General features: G+C 59.3%; 1 protein-coding gene across 4 annotated transcripts in view; it reads left to right on the forward strand.

Annotated features, from left to right (window-relative positions):
- The window catches only part of RARA (retinoic acid receptor alpha), a 43,433-nt gene that overhangs the window by 8,415 nt on the left and 12,119 nt on the right, over positions 1 to 22,899 (forward strand). The window contains exons 1-2 of one of the 4 annotated variants that reach the window (XM_018065031.1): positions 324 to 546; positions 12,063 to 12,590. In XM_018065031.1, coding sequence (XP_017920520.1) covers positions 12,413 to 12,590 — 178 coding nt within the window. In that variant the 5' untranslated portion in view covers positions 324 to 546; positions 12,063 to 12,412. Of the gene's footprint in view, positions 1 to 323; positions 547 to 11,607; positions 11,818 to 12,062; positions 12,591 to 20,324; positions 21,165 to 22,899 lie in introns of those variants that run through there. The other 3 variants (XM_018065033.1, XM_018065032.1, XM_018065034.1) reach the window with 3 other exon arrangements.

Consider the following 22,899-nt stretch of genomic DNA (forward strand, 5'->3'; position numbering starts at 1 on the left):
GCCCCTGAGTGTGGGTGTGTGTGGTTGGGGGGAAGGGAGTGTGATACCGCACATGGCAGTCCTTTCTCCACTGAATCCTCATCCCATTCTTTGCGCAGAACTCCCCTTCTCGCTCTCAATCTCTTCTTTTGGGGCCGAGGGAGGGATTCTCCCAGATTCCCACGGTCGAGCTTTCAGCTAGGCGCGGCTCCTTTAAGACTCGCCCTTTCCCTGGGTCTATTAAGGAGGGGAGGGGGCGTGATCTTGTGTGCCCGCCCCTGGCTAGTGATTGGTCGGTGGGCGGACGGGGGCGGGCCCGAGGGTGAGGGCCTCCCCGCAGCTCGGTACCCTCCGCCCCCCCAGTCTGGGGCTCCGGGTAAAGTTTCAGCCTCCGCACGTGACTCGCCATGGCCGCTGCTTTAGCCCCGCGCCCCTGAACCGCGGCCCCCCAAACCGCTCCTCTCCCTGGACCCCGCAACTCTTGACGCCGAGCGGCTCCAAGGCTCAGGGTCAGGGCATACGCTGTGCCCGCGGGTGACCTGGCCGGACTGCTTCCCCTACTGCGAGGTAACCTCTCCCCTGGGGATTTTGGAGAGCCTCCGGCTCGCGCAGGCATTGGGGCCCCTTGGCCTGTTCCTGATAGAACCCGCTGGCGGGGACCCGGTGCCGGGCGGGTTCCGACGGGAACCTGGGGTTTCCTGGGCTTCCCAACCCGCCGCCGTGCTCAGGGTGGGGGAGCCCCGTCTGTGTGTCTGTCTGCTCCGGTGTCTTCGCGCGCAGCCGGGAGATGTCTGGGGCCGTCTGCCGCGCGTGTCTCCGGCAGCCGAGCTGTGGCAGAATCCACGCTGGGAACTCCTGCCCTCTCTCGCGCTTCTTTTCACAAACAAGTAAAACAAAAAGACTTTGAAACCTGTTTGGGGAGAGATCGGATGCCCAACGGACTAGCCCCCTCCTATTTCTCCTGTTATCTGAGCCGCCCTGTGGTTTGGGGAGAATCAGCCCCGGGGCCCACCCCCACCAGAGGCAGCCGGTTGGGGGGCGGGGCCCATTCAGCTGGTGTCCCCCGTGGAGTGCGGGGAGCCGTCAGAACTGGGGACAGGGGCCAGTGCAGCCAGGGGAGGGATGTCTCTGAATCTGGTGGCACTGTGGGGTTGTGGAAGCATTTGGGGGCATAGGGAGGAAGGCACAGATTGGTCGTCTTTGCTCTGCCAAGGGTGTCTGGGACCTGGTGCCACCCAGAAAGCGAGGAAGCTGCGAGCCAGATGTGTATGTGGAAGGGGGGCGCTGGAAAGTCTGCTTGGCAGTGCCCCTTCTCCTCTCTGGGCATTGCCTTATTTTCAGGCTGCTCCCTGAGAAGGGGGCCAGGCCTCCATTGTGCCAGGCTGGGGATGGGGACTAACTCATGTGAAAGTCAGATAAGAAGAGCCCCCCAGTCTTGGAGTCACGTCGCTACCATTCATCCTGCCTTGGATAGGTTGCCCTTGTGTTGGTATGGAGGGGATACCCTTGGCCCTCACCTGATGTCAGCTCCCTCTTCTGTAACCAGATTGCCTTCTACTTGGGAGATGTGTGCACATGTATGTGTGTGTATGCTCTCAGATGGAGACTCCCCCACCCCTACCCACTGCGGGCTTACCCGCAACCCTCACTTCTGCTCCTGACTGCCATCCCTCCTCCAGTTTCCTAGTTAGGAGATTCAGAAATGTCTCGCATTCCCTTCCCTGGCTGCAGGGTTGTTCTGGGGAAGTGGTTCAGTAAGGTCGCCAGGTCTTGCTAGGAAATGGGCTCAAGCCCCAAACTCTCCTCCAGGGCCTTGTGCTTGATGGGGAGGCTGGGCCGGGGAAGCCCCAGGTTGCAGTGGGGGTGCCTTGGAGCCTTGGGGCTTCCCCTGTGAGGGGTGGAGATGAGTCTGGGGGAGGGGATAAAAGAGTCTTTGGAGCTGGAGGGGGCAGGCGGGGGGTGGTGGTTGTGGAGTCAGGGAGTTTGTGACTATGAAAGATGTTGATGCACTGGGAGGGGCTCGGACGTCAGTTCTGCCTGGAGCCTGGGCCATGTCGGTCCTGAGACAGAGGGGTCACTGGTGTCAGACTTGGGTAGGTCCATGGGAGTGGAGGATCTTGGATTTGGAGTGTGTGAATGAGTGTACATGAGGTGGGCACCTCAGGACTTTCCTCGCCAGACTGGTAAGGGCAGTGCAGAGGCAGGGGCAGTTCTGAGAAGACCCTGGGCTTGGAGCGACTTGATCCTGGCTGCCTCCTCTTATAACCCCCAAATCCCCGCCCTTCAGGTTGACCCTAAATGTCCCTACTACCACTCTGGGAAACCTCCCTGGTCCCCCTCCTACTCCTAACCATGTGGCTGCCTGGCAGGAAGCTAGCTGTGGGCAGCCCCATCCTGATCACCCCCATGCCTCCCCCGCTGGGCACAGTCACCCACATGTGCCATGACGTGGTTCCTGCCACCCTGTCTACTGGGGGGGAAAGGGCATCGTCTGAGTGCCCCTTGGGGTCTGTTTTGGGGGTATTGACCCCAGTTAATAGCTCCCCTTCTTCTAAATCATTTGGTCCTGGAACCTGGCTCTGTCTGCCCTCAGGGAGCCCCCCCCCAAACCCCCTCCTCACTCCTTGATCAGACTAGAGGGTCTTAGGTGGGTGGTCCTCAGAATTATGTGACAGGGTGGGGCCTGCCCCCAGATAAAACTTTAGTGCCCTGTTCCCTGTTTTCTGGGTGGTATGGACAGGGCAGGACCCTGACTTGGCTGTATGGGTGGGTGAGTTTGGGACTCTGGCTTCCAGAGTCTGGGTTCAGGGGTGATGGGCATCTGGGGAAGGTAATCCTATCCTCCCCCCACCAATGCAATGAATAAATCTCCTCTCGCCCAGCACCCCACACCCTTCCTGGTGGTGGTTTGGGGAGTGTGGGAAGCTGGCAGGGCCCCTGGCAAGATGGCCAGGGTTGTCTTGACTTACTGGGTTTTGGGAAAGGAGTGTGGCAACTGATACCCTAGTTCCCAGGGTTTTGGCTACACGTCCTCTCTGACGCCTGCTGTCTTTCCTCCCTCTGTTCCCCTCTCCACCCTCTGGCTGCTGTGTGGAGCCCACAGGGTTTGTGGGGGGATGTGGGGTGGGGGCGAAGTCCTGGATCTCTGTGTGTGTCCAGGGAGTGTTCTGGAGATTGGCAGGGCTGGCTGCGGGAGTCTGGGTGTCCCTGCAGGGTGGGCGGCACTCGAGGAGTAGGCCCAGAGTGTGAGAATGTGTCAGTGTCGGTGTGTCTGTCCCGTCTGGCTTGGGTGTGGGTGTCTGTTGCTTCGTCTGGATCTTGCCTCCCGCTCCAGTCCCCGCCCCTCCTCCCTCTCAGCTGGGACCGCCTGCTTGCTCTCTCTCTCCGCAACTGGAGCCTCCCTTGCCTGTTCCTGGAATTTGGAGAGGAGGAGGAGGAAGAGGCAGGCAGACAGACCTCCCACACTCTAGCCCGCCCGCCTGGCATCTTAGGGAAATGAAATAGGTGCTGTGGAACTAAGGTTTCCTTGCTTTCGCCAGACCTTCCAGCACACACAATCCAGGGGGCCAGGTCTTACAGGAGGGGTCTGGGCTCCCCACTCCCCCGGCCCCAGGCAGCAATGCCTCCTTCTACCCAGCATCCTGCCGGCCAGGGCCCCTGCCTGGACCTCCAGGCACCACTGTCAGCCTGGGGAGCGAAAGGGGATTAGTCTGCTGCCAGCCTGGCCAGCACCTGTTGCCAACCCCCAGCCCTGTAACTGGAGCTGGCCGGGGAGGGGGGCTGCAAAATGACAGGTGGAATTTCTGCAGCCAGGCAACCCCCCACCCACTGGGTATGCCTTTCCCTTCCGGCCCCGGAAGCAGGAAAGCCTCCCCTCCCCTCCCAAGTGTCAACCTGATCTCGTGGATGATGTGCCTGTCTTGCCTGTGGGGGTAGGGCCTGGGAGATGGGCAAGGGGATGAATTTATTGCTATTTGCCCAATGACCCCCACCCCCATCCCCGGCTGCAGAGCTGGGCTGCCCATGTTCAAGTTTTCTGAGCTCTGCCGCTCTGGCTGGACTGGGGTTGTTGGTGGTGGGGTGTGTGGATGGGGGTGGTTCTCTGTTAATGTTTTAATTGCATAAAAACTGGGAGCTCAGCTCCGGGCCAGTGGGGAGTCTGGGTCTGGCTGGCCGCCCGGTTTGGGCTAAATATAGTCTGGGACATCTGCAGAGAAGGGGAGGGGGGTGGCGGGAGGTTCCATTCCCCCCACCTCCGGCCAAGGTGCCCTCGTCTGGGCGGGCACCTTGGAGCTGGGAAGGGGATTCCTCAGCACAGAAGGCAGGGGAGAGGTGGTGTGGGCTGGGCACCGTTGGGACCTCGCCTGCCTGGAGGCCAGTAGACGCCTGAGATGAACCTGGAGGCTCAGGACCAGGGTGGAGTGGGGTGCGCAAGATCCAGTGGTTGTGCTCCCCTCCACCCAGAGCTGCCTGAGGTCAGGCAGTCTGTGTCACTGCGCCCGCTGGTATGTCACCGTGACCCACTCTTGCTGTGCCTGTGTGTACACACCTCCCTTGGAGTAGCTCCCTCCCAGCCCCTCCCCTGGAGCTTCTGTCCCCCGGGTCCTTCCGCAGGTCCCCAGCCCTCCTTCCTTGTGTCCCTCGCCCCACAGTGAAACCTTCAGCCCAGGAATCGAGACTTGAGAAGGGGAAGCTGTGGTGGGGAGTTCTCTGATCTCCAGTCACGGCAGGAAGTGGAAGGGAGGGGGACCCAGCGGGGAGAACCATGAGTGGCAGGCGGGGAGGGAGGGCCCGTCGGCCCTGCGACCAGCTGCGCCCACTGCAGTGTGGGGGTGCACCTTCCCAGCTGCCCCCCTTCCCTCCAGTTCCAAGTGGGGTAAACTTAGGGGACCGCTGATTCCCCCGGGGCGGGGGCTGCTAACAAGCTTCATCACCCCCCCACTGAAAAAAAAACTGTCTTCCTGTCATGTGACTGCCACTTCCTGTCCCACCGTGGTTCCCGGGATGTTTGTTGTTGGTTGCCATGGAGATGGCCGCCTTGGGCACTACCCTGGCTCTTGTGGGGAGCAAACTGCCCCTCCCTCTAGGCCCACAGTTGGGGGGTGGTTGGAGGGGGCCTGCCCAAGGGGCTGTTTCAGGCTGAGTGTGTGTGGTCTCCGATGCCCCAGATCCCCCATGGCCCCCCAGACTTCTGTCTGTGGGAAGGAGTCGCAGCCACCCAGTCAGACTCAGTGTTGAGGAGACTGTGACCACGTCTGGCTGCGCTTGGCTGTGGCTAACTCTGAGTCTGACTAGTTGTGCAGACCTCCACCTGGGGGTCCTGTTGGCCTAGAAAGACTCCCGTTCTAGGAACGTCTGCGCGTCCCCTTTCCCTTAGGAACCTTCTCCCATCCTTTGTTCTCATGGAAACTACTTTCCCCAAGGAGTTCCTGCGGCTTCTTGGGGTCCAGGCTGGAATAGGGAGGGGCCCTGGGCAGGATCCCCGGTTTTGTGTGATTTGGGGGTGGGGAGGTGGTGCTCTGCAGCGCCTCCTCTCACCTCTGCACACAGCCTGCATCCATTTCTCCCTCATCCCACAGGCCCTCAGCTGAAGGGGCAGGTCCTGGGATTTTGTGACCATCCGCCCCACCCCCTGGTGGGCTTCTCTGTTCGGCGGGGGCTAAAGTGGGGGAAGAGATTCCCCCAGTTCCAACCCCAACTGAGTAGGCGAGTGTGGAGTAGGAAGTTCCTGGGGGGTTGCTGGATGGAGGGGTATGGGGCGGGGCACAGTCTGACTCAGGCCTGGTCTTCGGTCAGAGCCAAAAGGATATCCTGAGGCAGGAGGGGGAGCATTCCCGGCTTCCCTGCAGTGCGGTCCCTAGGGAGGCATGCTGAGAAGGGGGCTCGGCACTGTGTGCTGCTGACAGTCTGTCTGCCCTCAGATTCAGATTTGGCACTCCCAGGGCTGGGGCAGGGCTGAGGAGTTAGCAGGGTAGATTGCTGTAGCCTTACACCTACACAGCACCTGTACCTGCACACACACACACACACACACACACACACACACACACACACACCCCTTCTGCTCTGTGTTCACCCCCATCTCCCCCCGCCCCCTGCATTGTGATAGTTGTACTTCCTGCCCTGCGGAGAGGGGAGACAGTGGTGAGGGGGCAGCTGCCAAGGTGGGGGTGGGGAAAGCCCCATGCCAGGTTGGTTGTGAAGACAAGACGGTGGTTTCCAAGCTGGGGGGGGGGTCCCCTTTTGTCTGTGCCCCTTTGGTCCTCCACCCGGACAGAGCTGCCTTTGTGTGGTCCACATACTCCTGTGGTCTGGCTGTGGCCTCAGCAGCCTCATCTCTTCCTCTTCCTGTTTTCTTCCTTCCCCGTGGGCCGGTCCCTCTCCTTGAGGCCTGAGCTGCCCCCTGCCCTTTCACCTGCTCTCTGCTCCGAGAGAAGATCGGCTGGGAGGCTTCAGCTCTCATTCTGAGTGGGTCCCCCATTCACCCTGGGCTTTGGAGGCCCCGGTCACATCTCCCATGGGCCTCTGGGGTGTGGTCTCTGGGGGTGCAAGAGTTGGGACACTGCCCTGACCAGCAGAGACCACCCCCCCCCAACTTCCTCCTTGCAGACCTGGCCTGTCCTGGGCTTGAGTTATCCAATTGCCTTCTGCCTGGGATTCAGTCACATGGGGAGCATGGCCTGTGGACATCAGGCAGCCCAGTGGGGCTGGGACAGAAGCTTGGGCCGGGGGGTACAAGTGGGGGAGACATGAGACCCACTTTTTGGGAGTAAGTGCTGCGTCTTAAGACGCAGTGGTAGCATCCTGAGGCCAGCTGCTGGACTTCAGGTCTCCCCTGACTGTCTCCGGTGATGTGCCCTGCAAGCGCTTGGGGCAGGTTTTCAAACAATTCCTAGCTCTGGCAAGGCAGGCCTAGGCTTCTGAGGACTGGTCGGGGAAGAGATGCCCTCCACCTGTCCCCGCCTCACCCAGCCAATCCTCCTCTGCCCTGCCTGGGGTGGTCTCTTTCAAAATGAGGCTGGCCTTGCTGGCTTCCTGCAGCCCAGAGCCGGGTGAGCAAAAGGTAAACAGAGGATGAGCATGGCCGGGAAGAGAGAGGGGCCCCTGGAAAAGGGCGAAAAAGGAGTAATGTTCATTACTTTGCTGATCTGAGAAGTATGGGGGAGGGGGAGAGGTTGTGGCTTTGTGTGTGTATGTGTGTGTGTGTGTTTTCCTGGAAAGTTTATAAATAGTTCCAGCCCACTGTTCTGGTTTGAAATCTGCCCTGTCCCGCCCTGCCCTGCTCTGCCAGCTCCTGGCAGGGGAAGGGGGTCCAGAGAGGCTGGGTCTTTGCTTCTGCCAGGGCTGGACTCCCTGCCCCCCACCCTCAAGTTGAGCTTGCGCTTTGGGTGTCATTTGCATATGATTCATTGACTGTCTAGAATGCTTAGGAAAGCCCCTGTCGCCCCTTCTTTTAAGCTCCTCAATCCTTATCCCCTTCTCTCTCGGCCCATCCAGAACTGCCTGGCCTCTATTCCTTAGGAGCCTCAGTTGTGGGGGAACTTGGGAACAGAGAGAAGTAGATGAAGAGGAGGGCAAGGCCAGCTGGGTTTGAGGACCCCTGGCTCCCCTTCCCTGAGGGCAGGGGAATAAATCGACTATTTCTCTTCCCCTCCTCCACTCCCCAAATCCAAAGGTTTCCCTTTTTTGGTTTGTGACACGAAAGAAGGGAATTTGGGAAAGGGTTGTGGTCAGGCCTCCACCCACACCCCGAGTATTCCTCTCCCTACATTCCGCTCCTTAGTCTAGGGGGGAAACAGACCCTGGAAAATGGGTAATTTTCCCGCCCAGCCCCGTCAGCAGATACTAGTACTGGCTAGGGAGAAGGAAGGGAACGCAGACACATGGGCCAGGGAGGCGCTGCGGGGGCGCTGGCAGACATGGGGGAGGCGGGGGACCCCGTTGCCCAGCACCTCCTGTGTGCCAGGCACTGTGCTGGGTGCTTTCCAGGACTTTAATCTCTGAAATCACACAGCCAGTTGTTGAGGTAGGCAGTTCACAGGCGAGTAAACAGATGCTTGGGGAGGTTAAGTGACTTGTCTAAGGTCACCCAGAGTGGCAGAGCTGAGATTTGACCCTTCAAAACCTTTGGTTCTTTCTGCTGTCTTCACGGCTCGGCCACCTTTTGTCTCTCTCTAGATGTGAGACTCTGGGGACCTAAGGAACGGGTGGCTGGGACTCCTGACTCTGGGGAAGGGGTCCTGGCACCTTTGAGGGTGGGGGAGTCCCCAGCGGGCAGGAGTGCCTGGCTGGTGGTCAGCGCTTCGACCCTCCCGCCACCCCCTTTGTGCTGTGCTGAGGCTGAGCTCGCTGTATGGGAGGTGAGGGCCTGTGGTTTTTCCCTCCCTCGAGGGAGGGTGCCCGTGGGCAGTGGAGGTGACAGGCACAGGGTGGAGGTTGGATGTGGGTAATTTGTTTTCCCTTTCTTTGGTGCTGGTTTCGATTCTCTGACAGTGTCTTCTCCACCCCGGGTGCCGGGGGCCAGGGCCCAGGCATCTCCCCGAGAGTGGTCACGGTTCCAGAGAAACCTACTGAGGCTGCGCCTGGGCTCTTTGACCCCACCCACCTCATCCCTGCTCTTGCCCATCCCTGTTCCCTGGCCAGCCTGGCCCTTGGCCCATTTCTGTGACCTTTACCCCGTCCCTTGACTCAAGGCCTTCCCCAGGGAGTTGAGTAACTTTGCATTGAAGTTTGCAGGCTGAGCTCCTTTGGTGAAGCTCTGATGGGGGTGGGGGACGCCTTCCAGCCTCTCCCTGGGGTGTGTATCTGTGAGTGAGGTTTGAAGTATGGTCCAGTTTCAAACTTCTCAGGGGCAGAGTTGAAGCATATTAAGGTGGTTGTTGTTAGTCTCTCTTTTGGGGTAAGGGTGGGCTCCAGAGGGTCCAGACTGAATCCGCCCCCACCCTCCAAAAGCTGGGTCAGGAGGCCTGGAGTCTGGAGTGAATGGCTTCCTGGGCTTCACCTCTGGAGGTAGCCCCCCTGTGGACCTGAATCCACTGGAGTGCTTCTCTATGTTTGTGGACCCTGCTCTGTTGGGGGGCTGGCCCACAGGGAGGCAGGTGCAGAGGCCAGCCTGGCTGGGTGAGGACCAGGGAAACCGTGAGGCTGTGGTTGTGTGTCTGTGAGGAGCTGTGTCCTGGGCCATGCACGCACACCTGGAGCCGGCTTCATTGTGTGTGGAGCCTAGGTGTGGGGGAGCGTGTATCTGGGTTCCCCCTCCTCGTGTGCCACGTGCGTGTCTGCACGCACACAGGCTGGGTGTGCAAACGTGCCCTTGCCCACTGGACACTTCCCCTAGAACTCTGTGTGTAAGTGCCTGCAAGTGTGTGTGTGTGTGTGTGTGTGTGTGTGTGAGTGAGGGTCTGACTGTCAACACTACTGAGGCTGAGCCTGCCCCTCATTCTCGTGCTAGCTCGAGTTCCCCTTGTGTGGGGCCCCTCAGGGGTGTGTAGGGGGGCCAGGTCGGCAGCTGGCCCAATGGGTGGGGCCCTTGTTCCTCTGACATCAGCCTCTCTGCCTGGGAGGGAATCGGTGGGGGCCTGGGGAAGGAAGGGGGCACCTCATTCAGGAGTAAGAGAGGCCCTGAGGAGGTCATAATTAGTAACAGTAAAAATCATGGTCATTAACAAGGTCCAGATTTCACTCCTGGGGAGCTGCCCCCTCCCTTGCAAGTACCTGTCCCCACCTCCCCCCTCAGCCCCGCACAGTCACAGGCTGGCTGGCTCGTGCAGCTGGGCCCAGAAGTCCTGGCCTCGTCCACAGTGGCCTTGGCAGAACTCCTCCATCTCAGGCATCGTTCCTGGCCAAATGCTGGCCATGTGCATGTCCCCTGGACTCCAGGTCTGAGCCTGGAGCCTGGAGCTTGGAACATGGTATTATGGCCTGAGCTTGGAGAGGAAGGGGTTGGAGGCCATCCTTATTTTGAGTCTCTGTGGCCCTGTTTTCTTTTCTTCTCTTTTCTCTTCCCTTCCTCCCCTTAACAGCTTTATGGAGATGTAATTCGTATACCATAAAATCCACCTAGTAAAGTGTACAATTCAGTGGTTTTACTACAGTCACAGAGTTGTGCAACCATCACCATGTTCACTTGTAGAAATTTTTCATCACTCCAAAAAGAGCCCCCATACCATTCAGCAGTCACTTCCCATTTCCCTCAAACCCACACCACCCCCCCACCCCGTAACTAGCCACAATCTACTCTGCCTTTTTAGATTTGCCTGTTTTGGACATTTCATATAGAGGGAATCATACAACAGGTGGTCTTTTACAACCAGCAGAGTGTTTTCAAGGTTTATCCCTGATATAGTATGTGTCAGGACTTTGTCCCTTTTTAGAAAATATTCATTTGTTTATTTATGTGGCCGCGCCAGGTCTCGGTTGCAGCACTCGAGATCCTTCATCTTCGTTGCCATGTGTGGGATCTTTAGCTGCGGCATGGGAACTTTTAGTTGCAGCGTGTGGGATCTAGTTCCCTGACCAGGGATCAAGCCCAGGCTGCCTGCGTTGGGAGCGCGGAGTCTTAGCCACTGACCACAAGGGAAGTCCCAGTGCCTTGTTCCTTTTATGGCAGAATACTATTCCACTGTATGGATGTACGGCATTTTATTTATCCATTCATCTGTTGATGGACATTTGGGTCGGTTCTACTCTTTTGGCTATGAGGAGTGTTGGTGTGAAGGTTCGTATCCATGTACAGGTGTTTGTGTGGACTTAATGTTTTACCTTCAATTGGGTAGATACCTAGAAGTGGAATTGCTGGTTCGTATTACTCTGTGTTTAACCTCCTGAAGAACTGCCAGGCTGTTTTCCAAAGCAGCTGTACCATTTAACATTCCTGCCAACTATGTATGAAGGTTCAATTTCTCCACATCCTCACCTACTTATTATCAGTCTTTTTGATTATAGCCATCTTGGTGGATGCAAGATGGTATCTCATTGTGGCTTTGATTAGCCATGTTTCTCTTTTCTTTTTCATATATGTCACAGGTGTGTGTATGTGTGTGTATACACACACTCATATATAAATACATGCATGTTTATTGATACTGTTCATATATATCCTCCTGGCCCTCTTGTGGATGCTTCTGTCTCTCTCTGTCTCTTTCTTTGCTCTTGTTGCTGCCTGTCTGTCTCACTGTGTCGTGGAATTTCTGGGTTCACCTCTGTCTCTTGCTACCTGCGGTGTTATCTTTGTGTATCCTCAGGCCCCAGCTGTTCAAACAGGGTGTGGATCTGTGTATACACTGATGGTGGTGGGGGCATCTCGGCTCTCATCTTCTGCTCACCTCCCACTCCCTCCAGGGAGGTTGCTTCTCCAGGCAGAGGATGTGGGTGAAGTCTGAGCTCAGTTTCCCTTGCTTCTTCATTGTGGGCGAGGGGAGTAGGGGGCTTCCATGCTAGGTAGTCCCCTGGCACACTCTCCACCCCCAGCCCATCATGCTGTTAGGCAATGGAGATGATACTCAGGAGTCCTCAGCTCCCATTTCCCTATTTGTAGGTATGTAAACGGGCCTCCTCCCTGGGCCTGTGGGACAAACCCATCTGGGGTGCTTGGGCTTGGATTTGGGGGGGAAGTGGTGTAAGTAAGGCCCCCTGGCTTAGGAGTCATTTTTCTGAGAAGTGCCAATGCTTTAGGGAAGCGGCTTTTCCTCCCCCTCCCTCCTCCTCTCAAGCACACGTTCTCTGTATCTTGACCTCAGGTAACCTGCTTTGGGGGAAGGAGGGCCAGCTGCCTTTCTCTGCTGCAGGAATCCTCTGGGGTGGCATGGCAGCGTGGACGCTTTGCTCTCAGGACTGTGGGTGAGAGGCCCTCCTCGCTCTGGGCTCTGTCCCCATCTCCCCAGCCTGGCTGTGCTGTCCTGCCGCCCCCAGCAGTGTCTGGGCCCTACTCCCAGGCTGTTTCTGCCAGCCAGGCATGGTGCCAGCTGTCTGCTCAGCCGGGTGCCACGGGAAAATCTCCGGCCGCCCAGGTTGGGGAGCTCCACGGGGAATGCCCGTGAGCCCGCTCCTCGGTGTCCACTCACCTGTCTTTTCTCTCTCTGCAGCATCACAGGACATGGCCCCCACAGCCGCCTAGCCGGGGCCCACCCAGGAGAGGCTTCCTTTTCGGCATCCTGAAGGCCTGCTCTGGACCTTCCCGGGAAAGTGCCAGCTCGCAGAACCGCTTGACTAAAGGACTGGCTCTCGGGACATCCCTTAGCCCACCGGCTCCCCCTAGAGTGGGGGTGCCAGGAGCCTGAGATTAGCCTGCTGGCCTTGGACTGCAGCTCCGGGACAGAAGGGGGGGTGGGCTGACCACCCGAGCCCCCTCTGGGCCCAGGCCCCATGCCCCGAGGAGAGGCGGCCTGAAGCCCGCCAGACTGTCTGCCTGTGCTTCTGACTGTGGCCGCCTGGCATGGCCAGCAACAGCAGCTCCTGCCCAACACCTGGGGGAGGGCACCTCAATGGGTACCCGGTGCCCCCCTACGCCTTCTTCTTCCCCCCCATGCTGGGTGGACTCTCCCCCCCAGGCGCTCTGACCACTCTCCAGCACCAGCTTCCAGTGAGCGGCTATAGCACGCCATCCCCAGCCAGTAAGTGGGGTCGGGGAGTGTCGTGGGAGGGGGCCGTGGAGGGCGGCAGGCCCAAGGCTGGACCTCTGGGCACATCTCTTCCTCAGCGGCCAGGTCTCCTCCAGACGGGGGGACCTGCTGGACAAGAGGGCTTGAGGATGAAAGGCCAGTAGGCTAATCGCCGTGGTTGTGTTTGATGTTGGGAGGTGGCACGGAGTGTGGAGAGCTGAGACAATGCTGTCCTCTGGCCCCTCACGCCCCCTCATGTGCTCTGCCGTTGAGGGCCTTATAAATAGCTCCAAGCACTGGACAAGGAGGCTGGAGTCGGGTAAACAAACCTCTCGACATTTGGTGGGGATGGCTGGTCTGCTGAGAACAGCACCCCACCTCCAGCCCACCCCATCCAGCGCCTCTGAGAGAAGGGACTGGAGTAGCACCCCCTCCCCTCACTGCTGGCCAGGCCGGGTGGTGCTTCCCTTTGTGGGGAGGGCGCCGGGGCAGGGGAGGGCCCCACAGGCAGCCTGGGGATGGGGGGAGAGTCCGGGAGGGGACACAGGCCTGGACTCTGGCTGTGGCCGCAGGCCTGCTCTTGGCAGGGCCTGTGTTTTCTCTCCGCCTCCGCCGTCTGCCATGGGGGGTCGCCTGTTGGCTGGGTGGGGGTCTCGGTACCCTTCCCTGGCTGGCCGAGCCAGGTAGTGGGAGGTGGCGGCACTGAGGCCAGCTGGCAGAGTCCAGGCCTCGGTCCTGCCAGGCGGCTTACAGTAACTCTGGCCCCCAGGGCCCAGCTGGGCGCCAGGCCAGGGTTTGGGGGAGGAGGGAGCCGGGGCCTGGCCTGGGGCAGGAGGGGGTGGAAGCCATAGAAGGGGGCCATGGACGGCGGACTGGCCTGGCCGGTCAGCTGTTGACCTGGGAAACGTGTCCCACCTCTCCTGGCAGGCAGGGACTGAACACCCTGCCCTGGGCACCCACCGCCTCTCCCATGCCACTGGCAAGCTGCCTGGCACCGCTGCCCTGTGCGCCTGGCTGGGCTGGGTCAGTGCCCCCTTCCCAGCTTGGGGGTAGCGCACTCTCCCGGGAGCCAGGGAGTCTCTTTGTCCCTGGGGCAGGCCCTGGCTCGGAGCCTCACTGCCCGCACTGGCCGGCTGCCCACCGCCACCACTGCTTCCTGGCTCGCCTCCTCTGGCTTGCTCGGTGGCCCCCTCCCTCTCCAGCCCCACCAGCCGCTGAGAGCAGGGGCTCTAAGTCTGTGTTCCTTTAGGTCCCTACCCTCTGTGCCCCGGGGAAGGGGGCAGGCGGATGCTGCCTCCTCAAACCTCACCTTCTGTTTCCTCCCATGGAGGGGGCACAGCGGGCAGCATCGTGACCTGGGAGTCAGAATGATTCTGGCCTGGTCTTCAGTCTGTGCTCGGTGATGGGAGAGGCCAGTCTCTGAGTTAGGGGATGCTGGAGAAGGGGCGAGTGGGTTTGGGGTGCCTGGGATCTGTGTGGGAACTGGAGTTCACATCCCAGTTCCAGGAACTAGAGTGTCTTGCTTCCCGCCAGGGTGGGGTTTTTAGGGAGGGAGAAACCGAGAGCGCTCAGCCTGGTGCTGGTGGACAGCTTGCTCTTCCCCAGGTGATTGGGAACAGGGCCCTGGACACTGTCCCCCCTGGGGCCTGGCTCACGGAGGGCTGGCCTGACCCCTATCTTGTGCCGGACAAGCGAGTGTTTTGCTCTCCTTTTTGAATGTTGCAACCTTCTTCCTCTTTCTTCGAGGTGGGTGGGGAGGGTTTCCGGGTACCCCACCTCCCACCCTGGTAACCTTCTTCCCCCAGGGTGGGGTGCCCACATTTCTGGTTAAGCAATGCCCCTTCCTGCCCCCCTCCCTCTGTGAGCCAGTGGGTTTCCCTGCCTCTTCCTGGTAAACAACAACACCTCTGCTTACCCAGACCCCCAGCTTCTGAGCTTCTCCCTGACCTTCCTTCCCCTTAGGTCAGGAACCTCCCCATCCACCCCGAGGGAGCCAGGCATCTCCCTCTTCCTCGTGGAAGGCTGCGGGACCTGGTAACCCTGGCTTTCAGCTCTGGGTAGTGCAGCATGACAAATCAAAGTTCAGTCCTGGAGGCAGCCTCGCTCCTCCCACCTGAGGGCCAGTGCTGGGGGCCAGGCATTTCCCAGGAGGGTGGACAGCTGTGGCCCCCATCCCCACCAGGAGTGATTGTATGTTCTGGTCCCCTGCCACCCATTCTGCAGGCAGCCTGGCACAGGAGGCCCCCTCCTCCCACTTGCCGCCAACAAAGGTGTTGTCCATCCTTCCATCCCTCTCGCCAAGCTGGGGTGGGGGGAGGCTGGACCCTGGGTGTGCTTCAGAGACTCAGTGGCCTGTGGAAGGACAGAACTGTTCTCTAGGTCAGTGGCGACGGGTGGGTATTTGTCCTGCTGTTGTCTCTCTCTCCCGGGAAGCCAGAGTGGGAAGTTCCAGGGATGGTACAAGATCTCCCCCTCCAAACCAGTCCTGGAGGCTTGGTCTCTTGAGGACTGGTATTTACTGTGGAGGCTTGGGATTCTGTGTGCCTTGTTGGGAGGGTCAGGGTTGTGTGTGTTTTGGGAGGGAGGTGAGGGTTGGGTGTGTTTTAGGGGTGGGGAGGTCAAGGTTGGGTGTGTGCTGGGGAGGGGGTCAATGGCTTAAAAGTATTGGGTGAGAGGGTCAGAGTGTGTTTGAGGAGAATCAGATCCAGAGCCAGGAGGGGTGTCAATGTGTTTGTGTGCTGCAGGGGGAGGTGACTTAGGGCACTGAATGTGTAAGGGGGAGGGGTCTGTGATTGTGTTGTGTGTTTGGAGGGGGAAGGGTCTCTTTCTTATCGCTAGTCTAGGCTGGAGAGGAAACGCACCTGCCTTTTTTTATTGCTTGCCCTGGGAATTCCATGAGGTGGGAGGGGTTGCTGTGGAGTAGGCTGTGTAGCTTGAGTTCTGGCTTTGCCATTTACTAAGTGTGACAACCTCTCCGAGCGTGTTTCCTCGTCTGTAAAACAGGGATCTAAGCAGAACCTCCCTCAGACGGCTGAGGTTAGGCAAGATCGCCGACGTAATGCACTCTGCTCCTGGTCTTGCATGCGCTCATGGCTGTCTCGTGGCCGTGGTACCCGGGTGTTATGACGGGAAGAGGATCGTGACCCTTTTCTGGGTGGGAGCTGGAGAGAATGGGATGCTAACATCTGTGGAGCGCCCACTGTGTGCCTGGGACCTTATCTCTGTTTTACAAATCTGAATCCCGACAATCTAGGAGAGGGACATTATCTCCATTTACACCTGAGGAAACAGCGCTGGTGGTTACGTGGCTGAGCTGAGTGACCCTACAGCTGGGCTGTCGTCTGCCATCCAGATAGGCAGCCCCGGGAGGGTATGGTGGGGAGCCCTGGGTATGAGGAGTCTGGGGGGCGGATCAGGGCCATGGTGAAACCCCCGCTTCCCTGGCTGAAGGTAGGAGGAAGCCCCGCTTCTGCTTCAGGACCTCCCGGCTTCACCCAGCAGGGGGCGTAGGGAAGGCCTCCCCTAGCCACGCCCCTTCTTCTGTTTTTGATCCTGAAGGCTGGAGGGAAAGAGCGATAAGCCTGGGCCAGATCTCCATCCTGTCCTGGAAGCTGCGGATACAATCTGTTCACACCCGTCCCCGCCCCCGAATCAGCCCACTGCAGCCCCGGGAGTTTGCAGAGCTCAGCGGGCCAGCCTCCCCCCATCTCCAGACAGACACTGGAGGAACCGAGTGTAAAAGCCACATTCTTATTCTTATTTTGTTTCCATTTGTGGAGTGGGGGCAGGGAAGCTGGAAGCCACGGGGAGAGGAACTGGGGATGGGAGCCCCGAAAGACCGGGTCCAGACTTTTCGTTTCCATCCACACATTTGCTATCTATGCCTAGAAACGGGGGAGCGGCTCTATGGTCTGGGGGAGCCTGGGGAGACTTCCTCTCCTCTGCCACTCCCTCTCCTGCCCACTCTTTCCCTGGACAATAGGAGAGAGAGCCCAGGGGGCGGGGGAACTGCTAGCAGTGCCCTTCCTGGGGTCCAAAATGCAGAGTCAGCCGAAAGACTGTTGGATGGAGTTTTGAATGAAAATGGGGCCCCCTCACCTTTTATCTCGAAGCACTGGTAGTGTACAGACCCCCTCAGGGCCAGATCCCAGCATGGGCTGGGGGAGGGGACTCCGGGACGGAAGCCTGTCCTCTAGGCTGGCCCAGACCTGAGACATAGTGTGTGCCCATGCCAAGGGCCCTGTGCCCATGGGGATGTGCCAGTGCAGGCCTGACCACCCTTTGAGGGGTAGTGTCTGTGGAAAGAGGAAATGTTTCCCTTCTCCAAATCACTTTGGGGTGGTGCCCACAACGCCTTCTTCCTCCTCTCCCTTTTCAAAGGTGGGGCATAACCCATGGAGCCGGACCTCCCAGGGTAGACCAGAGGCCCTCAGCTCTGGCTAGATCAGAAATAGAGGTCCTCCCCTCCCCATTCTTACTTCTGAGTTGCAGAGAACCTCAGCCCACGGACCAAGGCCCCTTTGGCAGAAGTCTTAAAAGGACAGCTCTTCCCGTGTGGCTGGGGGCAGGTCACTCAACCTCTCTTGAGTCCGTTTCCTCTTTAAATCAGGACTCCTAATCTGTTCCTTGCTGGGGCAGGCTGCTAGGAGGCCATGATGACCTGCCTGCTGGTGAGGGCCTGGGCGAGCTTCAAGTACCCCGTAAGATCAGTGATGACGGGGTCGGGGGGAGTGGGGGCGTGGAGCTGGTATTGTCTTGGGGGATGGCACCCTGTACTGGGACCTGATGTCTGTCCAGCTCCTGGGTCTCATTATTTCCTGTTTGTTATCCCCTCTACATGGGGTCGGGGACCAGAGGGAGCCGTGCCTGGGGGGAAAAGTGGGGGCCAGTTCAGTTCAGCCCACACCTGCTGAGGGCCTGCTAAGCACACAGTGCTGGAGGAGTTATGGGGATGTGGCAGAGGAGGACAGGGGCCCCAGACCTGCCGCTAGGCCCTCCCCACCTCCCCTGCTACCCCCTGTGGCCAGCCAGAACCTGCCGGAACCTTCCTTTTCCCTCTTCTCCCGTTGCCCCAGGACACTCTGTTCTACTCTGACCTGCCCCGTGACCTTGCTGTTGCCCAGAACAGGCATCTCACCCTGACTTCTCCCCTTCTCCAGCTCCGGAAATCCTATCCATCCTTCAAGGAACATCTTGAATACCGCCTCTTCCCAGAAACCTTCATAGATGTTCCCTCTTCCTCTCTCTCTCTCCACCCCACCCCCCACCTCCTTTGAATGCCCGCAGGTCCTTATTTTTTCTTCTATAAAACTCATCTCTCTCCTACAAAGGGACTCCTCTCCACCTGATACCCACCGTGAGCTATAATCATTTGGGAGATCTGTTCCCTATCATCAGGTCTGCGGTGGCAGGGGCAGTCCCTGATTCTTGAGCACCTCAAAGCTGCGAATGCAAGGCCTAGCACATAACTGGTGCCCTGTATCTGTGTCATTGGGAGGAAAGATACCAAGGGCCTTGGAAGCAATCTGCCCTCTTCCCCAGCAGTCTCATCCCCAGCCACGGCTTGCATCTGTGCTCTAGGTCCCAGCTTTCCTTCTGCAGCCCAGACACCTCACTTAGGTGAGACCTCACTTTGGAGCCCCACACCCACCTGTCCCCCAGCCCAGTAGACTTCGCTGCTTTGCAGTCCTGGAACTTTGCTGTAGCACAAGCCGCACACTGATTAGTTCCCTTTATTACCACTGGCGGGAGATCTGGGTTGGGAAGATACCCTGGAGAGGGGAAAGGCTACCCGCTCCAGTATTCTGGCCTGAACCGTATAGTCCATGGGGTCGCACAGAGTCGGACACGACTGGGTAGCTCTCACTCACTCACCGCCACTGGCAGTTTCCTGGGCTGCGCTAACTTGTGTGCTGCCTGGACTGTTCTGACTGGGCTCTCTTGCCCTCCTACCATCCATTCTCCACACAGCTTCCCAAGGTTAAAGCTGATTTGTAACACTGTGAATCGGATCTTGCCTCTCCCCTGCTTGGAACCTTTCAATGGTTTCTCCCTGCATTTGAGATAAAATTCAGCAAGCCCACCTGGTCTGGTCTCAGCCCACCTCTACGGTCTGGCCTTGTGCTCCTTTTCTTCTTGAGTTGTATATGCCATCTACTCTAGTCCCCTGATACTTCCTTGAGTAAGCTCTCCAGCTTTCATAACCCCAGGACCCTTGCATAGGCTCTTATTGGGGAACTCCACTCCTTCCTGCTCTTTGCCTAACTAATTTTTAAACTTCTACTTTTTCTTTAGGTCTCTGCTTTCACCCTCCAGCCTAAATTAGGTGCCCATATTAATTCTCCCTCAAGCTTCCTTGTTTTTTATGTGCTTACTTGTGTCATAATACCAGTTATCTCAGCTTGCAATTATATGTATATATGCAATAAAAAACGTATATGTGTGATTATTTGCTAAATGGCTGTTTCACCATAAGGTCTAAAAAGGCAGGCTCCCCATGGTATCCACCTAGGAGGTGATCAGAAAATAGTTTTCTTTGCATTGGCTTGGCATGGTGGGAATATGGGCTCTGATGGTAGAAAGTTCAAATAATCTATATTAGCAGTGTGATCTTGGACAACCCATCTAACCTTGCTGAGAGCTTAGTTTCTTTATTTGTAAAACAGGAATAATAGTGTTTATCTCTTGGAGTGGCTGTGAGGATTACCTGACCACATAATTTAGAAATCTGGCTTTTAGAAGAATATCCTTGGGAAGCACGTAAATTCCTATCCCTTTTTAGAAAGAGGAACTCGGCTGCAGGGCCAGAGCGGGCAATAAGATGTCTTCTTCTCCCAGGGCATCCCCCCACTTCCCTGCACCTACCCAACGTAGGCTTTTCTTCCAGTGAAACAGGCCTCCCGAGGGCTTCCGGGAGGAAGTGGTCAGCTGGAAGGCATCAGCCCCTCCTTTTCTCACTCCAGGGCTGGGCGGTACGGTGAGGGGCCCAGGGTGGTTCCGCCTCTGGGAGACACCCTGGGCGGGGCTTTGCTCGACGGAAGCACGCAGAGCGTGGAGGGAGAGCCCTCCTCAGCACCAGCATTTCTGCCAAAGCGCCGGAGCTGCCGCCTCGGGTTCCGTCGGGCGGGTGGCCGGAGTCACACATGATGTCACAGACAATGACACAAGCCGGGTGTTTCATTCTCACACGGTGCCCGAACCGCACAGTGTCACACCCGGGACACCCTGCAAGGCGCTCACACTTGGCCACAAGCACCCTGGCCCCTCGTCTCCGGCCGCCACTCCCGGCGTCTCCCGGAGAGCGGCCCAACCGGGCAGGGGGCTGGCGGGCGGGTGATGTCACGGGCAGCGGTGGGTGGGTCACCCGGAGGTGAGGCGCCGCCAGGCGAGTTCAGAGAGAGTTCAGCCGCATTGCATTAGGCAAATGAGGCCCGGGCTGGGTGGGGGGTGTGTTGGGGGAGGACACCGGACCACCCCCCTCCTCCCGCCTACCACCTCCCTCGCCGTAGCTTCGCCGGGCCCGGGACTGACCCAACCACGGGGGAGGCTGGGAGCCGGAACTGGGATGGGGGAGACGCCCGTCCCTCTTCCGTCCCGGTGGAGCCCCCTCCTCTCCCGGTACACAGCCTCCGTCCGTACTCCGCGCACTCCTGCTCTTGAGCCTTTTCCCCCTTCCGTCCGCTCTTCTGTCCTCCCCCTGCCCGGGCTCCCCGCAATCTCCTTCCACACCCCGCCTCTCCCTCTCAGTTCCCGGCTTGGCGCCCGCTGCAACCGGACCCGCTGGGAAAGGGTTAAGGCAGGGGCGGTGCCTGGACGGGACGGGGCGGAGGAAAGGGGGTGGGACCGCAGGGGACGGGGCGCGCAGCCCGGGGTGGGGGGACCTCGGCGCGCACCGCCGGAGACCGAGTGCCGGGCGCCCGCCCCGGGCCTGGTGGAGGCGGAGCCGCGCGGTCCCCACCTCATCCGAATCCTCGCCCGGGAGAAGCCCGGGAGCCCCGGGGTGGTGGGGAGGAGGAAGTGCTCGGTCACCCTCCGCCCGGCGCCGATCCCGCCCCCAGCCGGCGCGCTCGGGGAGCCGCGGGACGCTGCCTCGGACACCATGAGACTCGCGACGGGAGCCCCCTCGAGGTGAAGCTGCGGAGTTCCCGGGCCTCGGCCGGGCGTTCCCGAGGGCAGTCGGCGGACTCCCCTCCTCCCCCAGTACACACAACTTGCCTGCTTTCACCTGGGACTCGCAGGGCGGCCGGCCGATTTGGACGCGGGACTTCGGGCAGAAGGTGGCCCCCGGCCCGGGTCACCAGTCGGGGCGGGGGGGACGTGCCCCTCGCCCCCAGCAGCTTTTGGATGGCGCCGCCGACTGAGTGAGGGAGGGGGCGCGCAGGACTTCCCCGCCCGGACCTCTTGTATTCGCGGGGAAGATGTACGAGAGTGTGGACGTGGGGGGGCTCACCCCCACCCCCAATCCCTTCCTGGTGGTGGATTTTTATAACCAGAACCGGGCCTGTTTGCTTCCGGAGAAGGGGCTCCCTGCTCCCGGCCCCTACTCCACTCCGCTCCGGACTCCGCTTTGGAATGGCTCAAACCACTGTAGGTATTGGCCTCCCCCTCCTATTGTGGGAGCTGGGAGTGGGGGCGGACTGTGGGGCTTCCGCTGCTACTAGGGGGTGCGGACTGGGGACGTGGTGAGGTGGTCTTGCCTCTGACCCTTCACTTTCCCTTGACTCTCTTGCTGAACGTCGGGTGCCCTTGTTGGACAATTGGACTCCCCTCGAGTAACCCTGGGCGCTTATTTCTGTTGTGTTCCGACAGAGAAACTTTGGGGGGTCTTTTCAGGAAACGTTTGTTCATCTCTCCTTCCACTTCTTGCAGGGGAAGTGAAGTCCCTATATCTCCTTGCTTGGAATCCAATAGCTTCACAGCTGAGTGGTCCTTTCTGCCATCCAGGAGGGTGGGGTGAAGGTCGTCGAGTGGGCTTGTCTGCTTCTCGGAGGAGGGGCCTCCTCCTCTGATCCCACCCCTGCCAAAGCCTGGGGGACAGCCCCTTCTGGGCAGCAGCTGCTGCCCCCAGCTCTTGCCCTTGTGCCGTCTGGGTGGGTATCAGGGGAGCGCTCCGTGTCTTTGGTGTTGGCAGCGGGGTGCTGCAAGAAGGGGCAACTCCATCAGATACCCGTCGGCCACCCTACCCGACCCTTACATCTTGGGGCAGGCCACCTGTCCATCTGAGGGTTGCCTTGGTCCTGGATACTTGGCTGTACCAGGAATGGAGAGGGGAAGTTAATCTGGTGGGAAGGGTACCCCCTCCCCGTAATCCTGAAACGGTTTGTCCTCTGGAGGCTGAGCTTGATTTTTTGTGGGTCTGGAGCTCCTCTGGAAGCGAGGAATGTGTCCCCTCCCAACCCAGCGTGTCCTTTTGTTTCCCTGTTTTCACCTGGGGATGGGGGCAGGCGTTGGGCTGTCCCTACAAGGGCCGCCCATGAGAATCCTGGAGTCCTGGCACCTCCTCGCTGGCTGTCCCCTGTCTGGGTTCAGGCTTCTCTGGAAGGGAGGGGCTCTGTGCTTTGGCGGGAGCCGAGAGTGCCCGGGGTGCACACCTGGGCGTGTTTATACCCAGCTGTGAGGTAGTGTACCTGAGGGGGAGAACGGTGCTCAGGGGGTTATTGTTACTTGGCTCTGGTTTCGTCTTCTCTGGGTTCAGCTCTTCCCTGGGGCTTCTACCCCACTCCCGGACTGGCTGCCTCCCCTCCTGCCTGCCAGGGAGGAGGGGTGGAGTGGGTCTCTGGGGCCCTGGCGAGCTGCCGGAGGTTGAAGGGCAGTCCCCAACACCTTTGCCGTAGGAAGAGAGACCTGAGGTGGGGCGACGCCCATCTCTGTCCCTCTTAGAGCCACCTCACCCCCAGCCTCTATCGTCCTGCCCCCGGACCTTTGCCTCTGGGGCAGATTGCCTGGTAGGCTGCAGACGGTGGGAGGGAGGGAGGGGTGTTCTTGGGTGGACTTTAGGGAGAAGGGGACAGGTGAGAAATGTGACATACACCAGGACCTTTCTTCCCATCCTCCCAGAACCGAAGGAAGGTGTCCCCCCTCCAGAGTGGGGTCACTGGGGGTATGGCTGCCGCGGTTGTTCCCTCCACAGTCTCGGCCGCCTTTGCCAGAGGTCTGGGGAGGAGCGAGGATCTGAGACCTTGGGCTCCAGCCCTTGGGGGCAGCTCAGCTCTTCCTGGCCCCAAACTGGCCAGACAAGGTCTGGGGGATCCTGGAGTCCAGCGGACGATGGGGAAGTGGAGGACACGGGGCAGCATGGAGCCAGAGGCCTGGGCTGCCCTGT

This window comes from Capra hircus, chromosome 19, assembly GCF_001704415.2.
Source record: "Capra hircus breed San Clemente chromosome 19, ASM170441v1, whole genome shotgun sequence".
In the NCBI taxonomy this organism is placed as follows: Eukaryota; Metazoa; Chordata; class Mammalia; order Artiodactyla; family Bovidae; genus Capra; species Capra hircus.